Source organism: Aedes aegypti, chromosome 3 (genome assembly GCF_002204515.2).
Source record: "Aedes aegypti strain LVP_AGWG chromosome 3, AaegL5.0 Primary Assembly, whole genome shotgun sequence".
NCBI classification, from domain to species: Eukaryota; Metazoa; Arthropoda; class Insecta; order Diptera; family Culicidae; genus Aedes; species Aedes aegypti.
The window spans coordinates 171,373,702-171,381,086 of NC_035109.1; the positions used below are offsets into that span (position 1 = coordinate 171,373,702).

Below are 7,385 nucleotides of genomic sequence, written 5' to 3' on the forward strand. Positions count from 1 at the left end.
TGAAGTATTAGCGTTGAAAACCTAACATAATTTCGTGACGGTCGCAAAATTATAGATTTTCAATTGACTCACAGTTTATTGCCGTAAGTCGTAGTTAATGTCAAAAGGAAAAGAGGCAACTAAGTAGTGATTCAAAAATAATAATTAATATCCAAATTCATTAAAATTCCACTAGTAATATAAAATGAAGCTCAATAGAAGTTTCCAGATTTATATTAAAAAAGAGATTTTTTCGATCCACTTCTCTTCGTTATCGCAGAATTTGTTATCGTTTAAGCCTATATGTAAAGTTTATGGTTCTCAGGAACATTCTTAACGTTTGTTCAAGTTAACATACTCTGATACCTAATATATCCCAGAAGCTTGCACCTGAATTATATTTTTTCTTTCATAAAAAGAAAACGAAATTTTCCCGGAGCGAAATATATTATTACTCAAAACTTTCAAAACTTATTTGATGGGCTTATAATTTAACCAGATGCCTCCCACCGGATACAGCATGAACATTTTTGGCTCGTATTTCAAGGGAACCTGCGTCTTAGAGTTGACGGAGATTTCAAATTTATCGATGATCTCAATGATTCCTCGCTTCACTTGAGCAATGGCAAAACGCATTCCAAGACACATTCGAGGTCCTTCGCCGAACGGGAAGTACACTCCTCGTTCTCGGTAGGGTTTTGTTCCACCGTTTTCAGGCGAGAATCTCTCAGGATTGTACTTGTTAGGTTCTTGGTAATACTGTGAATCGAGTTGAACAAAGTATGGAATGACAACTGTAGTTCCTGCCGAGACTGGTATTTTCTGGTCTTTGGGTCCAACCAGCACAGTGCTTTCGGTGCATCGTTTTGCCAGAACCGGAATAATCGGGTGAATTCTCAGTGTTTCGTTCAGAACTTGATCCAGATAGGTCATTTCTCCGATATTGTCATAATTGATGCCACCTTTGGTAGCCTGGACGTTGCGAATTTCCTCTCTCAATCTGGTCTGGATTTCAGGATGAGATGCCAAATCGAAAAGACAGTATGTCATCACCAAACTGGACGTTTCAAAGCCATCCGCGAAGAACGATACCCCATGACCTGCCATATCAATTTCCGAAATCTGTTTCTTCTCTTGAAGCGATAGAAGGTGGTCCAGATAGTCGTTGCGAACGATGTTATTTTCCTTACGATGGCGGATGGCATCTTTCATGATACGAATGAAGAATTGCTCAACTTCCCGTGGCACAAACGTAAATTTGTAGAACTTTTTGACCGACGGCAGGAAAGTTGTTACCATCAGAATAATCTGAGCTGCAAAATTGAAATCCATGATCCGACGACCCATTTCACGGATTTCTGGCTTGTCCTTGGAAAATGACTGGGCGTCGATGGCGAATACGCAGTTTGAAACGACATCAGTGGTATATTTTGACATAAGCTAGGCATGGAAAGTTAAGCATTAGAACAAGTTTTAATTATTTTTTATGTGAATTTACCTCTTTCGTTTCAAGAGCTGATTCTTTTTGTTTTTTGACGTGGTCTGTCATCCTATCGCACACTTCATCCATGAGTGTCGAGAGTGCCTTTATCTGTAAAAAGAAGCAAATTTATAACGTGTCCATCTCATCACTATTTCGTCTAATTACTCTGTTGTTCGTGAAGGCCGGTGTGATTTCCCCTCGGCGAGTTTTCCATTTTTCTCCGGACAAGCTGAATGGATTTCTTGCGAACAGGGGATCGGACTTTTCATCCACAACATCGGAGAACTCGTTTGCCGAAAAGTAGCGGAAGCCCTTGATGAGCACCTCTTTGATAAGCTCTGGTTCGCGGATCATCAACTGCGGTGTCCGAACGCTGAAGTAACCCACTACGGGTTCGGTCTTGAAATCACTGAGTAGAAAAGATAAACCAGATTAGCGATGATAATAGATCAGCAAATAGGATTTAGACTTATTTAAGCTCATTGTCGTAAAAACCTTGATGTTATATGTCAAAATAAACAAATGACCAGCATTTTGAACATTTGTCCTGCGCTGAAAAGTGTCTCGCGAATCGTATTAATGTTTATTTTGTGGCTACCATGAATAATATATATCTTTAGTTTATCTTTATTTTAAAACGCTACCATTCATTGTAAGCTTACAACGTTTGTGTGCGTGGGAGTAGTGTTTTAGAAACAGAGCAAAGTTTACAAGTTTTAATTGAAAAAAATCCATGTCAAACCAGTTAGTCACAGAACTCGACCATCTTAAATTTGGATTAAATTTTGCACATATTTTGGTATAGTAGAATAAGTGCCTTTCAGAGATAAATCAATCATTTTGAGACAAAACTTTTGAAAATGGTGCATGGAATTAATTTCAAAAATTCTAGCTCAGAAAGAGAAATAAAATGTTCTACGGACAAGTTGTAGTGAACCGTTTGGGCTACAAAATAAATGTATGCACTAAGAAATATTTTAATTCAATCAATCAGGAATTTCTAGCTCGCTTTGAAATAGGCTCTGTTGTAATAGGGACGTTGAATTAAACAAATTTAAGAGAGAAAAATACAAAAATTCAATTAAGAAAACCTTAAAGGAATGTAAAAAAGGCTGGAAACGCCTACTGGGAAAAAGGATTAATTTGAGATGTTCTTTCTCATAAAAAGTACCCGTTGAACAAAGCTGGGAAAGTACATATTTTGCTTCGATATAATCTAACGAAAATAAAAATCTAGTTACGTTATATTGAGGTATTACTGATATAAAATGGTTATTGTTAGTATCATACACAGAGTTGGGAAAAAATCTGAAATTCACTCTACAGTAACATAGCCAATCACAGTCAGCGAAGCCAGTGAAACTCACGCCCAACGCTGCTGTAGTCAAAAAGCCTTCAAAATCACAAAACACCCGTTACTAAGGGCAACCCAATGACACTAACGATTTATAAAATTTATTCACTCAACATAGGCTTCTTGATGAGATTCACGTTTTAGAACTACTCTACTGGGTAGAGCCACGTGATTTTCGCGAAATTCAAGCCTACTACTATTACCATTCCCAGCACTGATCATACATAAAGCAGTTATTACTGAAACTTATTTGAAACCTAGATCCAAACTCAAAAGAGATTCTCTTGTTTACCGGTATAATCGATTGGATGGAGCATTTAGTGGAGTTGCTATCTTCATTCATAGGCGTATGAAACATCAACTTTTTTCGTCATTGGAAACCAAAATTTTTGATTTTTTTTTCTGTTGAAACCCAGCTTGGTGAATATACTTCCATACCTGCCTATTTGCCTTTCTCATTCACTGGACAGCAAGTTAATCTGCTTCAAATTAACTTACGAAAATTGACTCGCAATAGGTCAAAATATTTTATCATTGATACCTTTAATGCAAAACATCGCTCATGGAATAATTCGAAAAGTAATTCCAACGGTACTTGTTTTTCCTCTTCTTGAAACCCTTCTACGATTGATTTGGTTTTAACCGACTCTAGTCACCTTTGTAGCCAATTGGTTTTCTCACGCTGATTCTCATTTAGATCATGACCCTGTTACATTGCAAATAACTCATGAAACGATCCTGTCAGATCCACATTCAATTATTTTCGAGCTGACTGGAATAGAGAGCCAGATCCTATTCTTGGCACTTTTGATTAACTTCGGCAGTGGAGTTTTTTGAAAGCTACTGAGCTCATATTTTGCCACAATATGCGTCACATTGAAGTGCTTCTTATTGAAAAGTTTCAGACTATTCGGCAGAGAAAAAAAAACCCATGCCAAAGTGAATCATGGAAGTGCCCAAGTAGCTCTGCACCTTTATATCAAACATATATCAATAGTAATCTTGATGTAAAAATTTCGTTGCAAGCAAAACTTGATACAGACAATGCTCTTGAAACTTTAACAATTTTTACTGGTGAAGCAAAATTCGAATCCGAGATTACTGACGGTCCAAAAAACGTGAGGAAAAGGCAATTTCAACGCACTCTAGATCCTGCTGTGAAAGTTACATGGCAGTATCTGCAAAAATAAATTTAAAAACAGTTTATTCAGTTCAGAAAAAAAATGGAAATTAATTTCTCAATTGGACCCTGACTTTAAACCCTTTTGGAAATTATCAAAAATTTAGAAAAAAACCTCATTCCAATCCCGGCTTTGAAAGAGAAAAACAAATTATTTTATGTAAGGGCGTTTCTAGGCCTTTCATAAGGATGCTTTGAGGTTTATTAGTTTTTGCATAAATGCTTGGGAACAGTTTTTTCCCATAGTGGGGCAAAAGTTCGACCCATGTATACATTCACGGAAAATTTAGAAAATTGTCTAAAATCCACATGTTATCTTCAAATTTAGCAAAATTTGCCTGATCATGCGAAAAATGTCAACAAAATTTTACATTTCCGCTTAGTTTGGCGAAAAACTGCTATGTTTGAGTATATTACAATAAACCCTGTTATGGGCAAATTTTTGATGGAAATTTAGTTTGTATTTTTCGGCAAACATAAGTTTACGGCTGGTATAAAGTAAGCCTGTCATAAAAGTATCGATATTTTGTGTTTTAGTCAGCGAACTTTTGCCCCACACTAGATTCGAACACTTGCCCACCAGTGGGGCAAAAGTTCGCATAAGTCAATCAATTTTGAAACTGTTATAACTGGGTCAATATTTTGACACTAGTTTGTTCAGCAAAATTATAGCCAATATGTTGAAGGTTCACTGTATGGTAGTTGTTCTGTTTCAATTGCTATTATTATTTTCCGGGAAACTTTGATTATACCACAAAGGTCAAACTTTTGCCCCACCTTACTCTATAGGTTTTAATAGACACCACATAGCTCCTTCAAAATGCAATTTGTTATCAAATATTTTGATCGGCAAATAAGTTTTAACATAAATACTTGGAGATATCTTGAAAGCAACTTAAAGTGGTTTTTACTGAAAAGACCGTTCAGCTCTTTGCAATGCTTAATTTTATCTGTTAGGGTTGAATGCATCTAAAATAAAGCCTCAATAAATAACATCTAAGACTAGAAAGCATTGAAATTGTTACTTGGGTAGTCCAATTGAAAATCAAGTTACTCAGGACTGCGAAAGCATTCTCAATCAAGAGAACGTTTTCGAAAATTTGTGGGAGACTGATTTGGAAGAAGTGAGAATTATTATTAGAAAAATGCCAAGGTTGTACCAATTTTGAAACCAGACAAACATTCTGCAGAAGCTTCCAGTTATCGTCCAATCAGCTTGCTTTCCTCCATCAGTAAACTTTTTGAAAAAGTTATTTTGAACAGAATAAACGAAAATTCAATTCTTGCCAATGAACAGTTTGGATTCCGCCATGGACATTCGACAACTCATCAACTTTTATGTGTAACAAATTTGATTCGTTCTGAAGGTCTTGCTCATCTAGATATAGAAAAAGCATTCGATAGTGTTTGGCATGAAAACTTGATTGTAAAATTAGAAAACTTTAATTTTCCTACATACATTGCTAGAATATTCCAAACTTATCTGTCAAATCATACACTTCAGGTTAATTATCAGAACTCCAGGTCTGAAAGACTTCCTGTAAGAGCTGGTGTTCCTCAAGGCAGCATTTTGGGACCAATATTATACAATATTTTCACATCTGACTTACCTGAGTTACCTGCTTGTTTGCGGATTACACAGGCCTTTCCGCCAAAGGACGAAGTCTGCGTGTCATCTGTAGTCGATTGCAAAAAAGTTTAGATATTTTTTCTTCATACTTACAAAAATGGAAGATTTCTCCTAATGCTTCCAAAACTCAACTGAATATTCCTACATGAACCAGCCATTTACGTTTCACAATCGCAAAAAAAAAGACCACTGACACTGGGGAACACACCGCACAGTGGAATTTTTTGTACAAAAATGTCTTAAAATTCAATATCCGCTAAGATTAAATTGATCTTTTAGACGAATGTTTTTTTCTTGGGCAAAATGAGAATGAGGTGGGTATTCACAGCACGTGATTTTTTCGTACAGTCTTGACCAATTGAAGGTAATTATACCCTATGTTTAAGGAAAAGGTTAATGTTTTTTTATAAATCAATATCTCTGGAATTCATTGAAGTAGAAGCGAGCATTTTTGTAGAGTGCACTGGAATGCCAGGTCATCCAAAAGCTCTTAAATTATTATTTTTTCGACTTGGTTGGAAAACTCATGAAGTGGAAATTCTTGAACGGACTAAGTATTGAGCTCGTCATCTCTGAATTGGCAGTCTTGAGTCTTGGTTACCATATTTTGCCAGTAAATGGACAGAAAACCACATTATAGAATCAAAAAGAGCAGAAAGCAAATAATCACTTTCGCGGTTGTCCCTGGAATTAAACATGTTTTTTGAGTAGATAATTTATAGTTGAATTTTAGAACTGTAATTTGTTCTGTGAAAAAAATTCTAAGTTGATCTAAAACTGCAGAATCTCAATTATTTGTCTAACCATCATTCTTCTTCTTCTTTGCATGACGTCCTCACTGCGACATAGCCTGCTTTCCAGCTTAAAGTTCTTATTACCACTTCCACAGCTATTAACTGAGGGCTTGCTTTGCCAAAGTTACCATTTTCGCATTCGTATATTGTGTGACAGGTACGATGATACACTGTGCCCAGGGAAGTCAAGGAAATTTCCATTACGAAAAGATACTGGGCCGACCATGAATCGAACCCAGACACCTTCGGCGTGGCTTTGTTAAGGAAGGTCTAACCATCACTCACTTGTAAATTTTCTCGTATTCGTAAAAAATGTGTTTCTTCTGGGTTAAAACGTTCGGTAGATTTCCAAACAGCAATCTCGGCTTCGGGCCTTTAATGCCGTCCTTTTTCCAGCAATTGAAATTCCACGACAGGAACAGATAAATGGCACTCAGAATGCCACCTAAGACGCCAACCACTGTCCACCACATTTTGAGCTAGAACAACTCGTCGCGCTGGATGCTGAAATTCGACTGATGTTCTTTGGCCAGCGAAACGCTCAACTAAATCAGAGCCAATTGAGTTGGTTTCGTTAACGGCTGGGGACCAATGTCGCACAGTGGCTCATAGTTGGCCAACGGAAAAATGGAGTTTGTAAATTCTTTCACGGATAGTTTTTTCTTGAATAACTAGTCCCCAAAGTTTTAGATCGATTGGTTTATATTTCGATTTTTCAGAAGATGTCAGTTGGAATTGACTCTATCTAATTTTAAAAATTTCGTGAATGTTATTCCATCTAAATTGCAGTTTATGAACTAAATCATGATAAAATCGGTCTCAACTGGTCTCATTCGAATGAACATTATTTGACATATTTACTATTTGACAATGTCTACAAGTGAGTAACCTAGAGTTTCTTCAAAAATTTGCCAATTTTTCAAAGCTTGTGTAAGATATCTATACAAAGCAAAGCGATGCTGAAG

The 7,385-nt window shown here is 36.5% G+C and overlaps 1 protein-coding gene across 1 annotated transcript; it reads right to left on the reverse strand.

The window, feature by feature from the left end:
- Positions 1–407: 407 nt before the first annotated feature.
- LOC5568654 (probable cytochrome P450 28a5) lies at positions 408–6,953 on the reverse strand. The gene is made up of 4 exons (XM_001652438.3): positions 6,706–6,953; positions 1,628–1,871; positions 1,478–1,570; positions 408–1,419 (listed from the first exon to the last, which is right to left on the reverse strand). Exons 1-4 carry the CDS (start codon positions 6,891–6,893, stop codon positions 451–453), a joined length of 1,494 nt encoding a protein of 497 aa, XP_001652488.1. The 5' UTR covers positions 6,894–6,953; the 3' UTR covers positions 408–450.
- Positions 6,954–7,385: the final 432 nt, after the last annotated feature.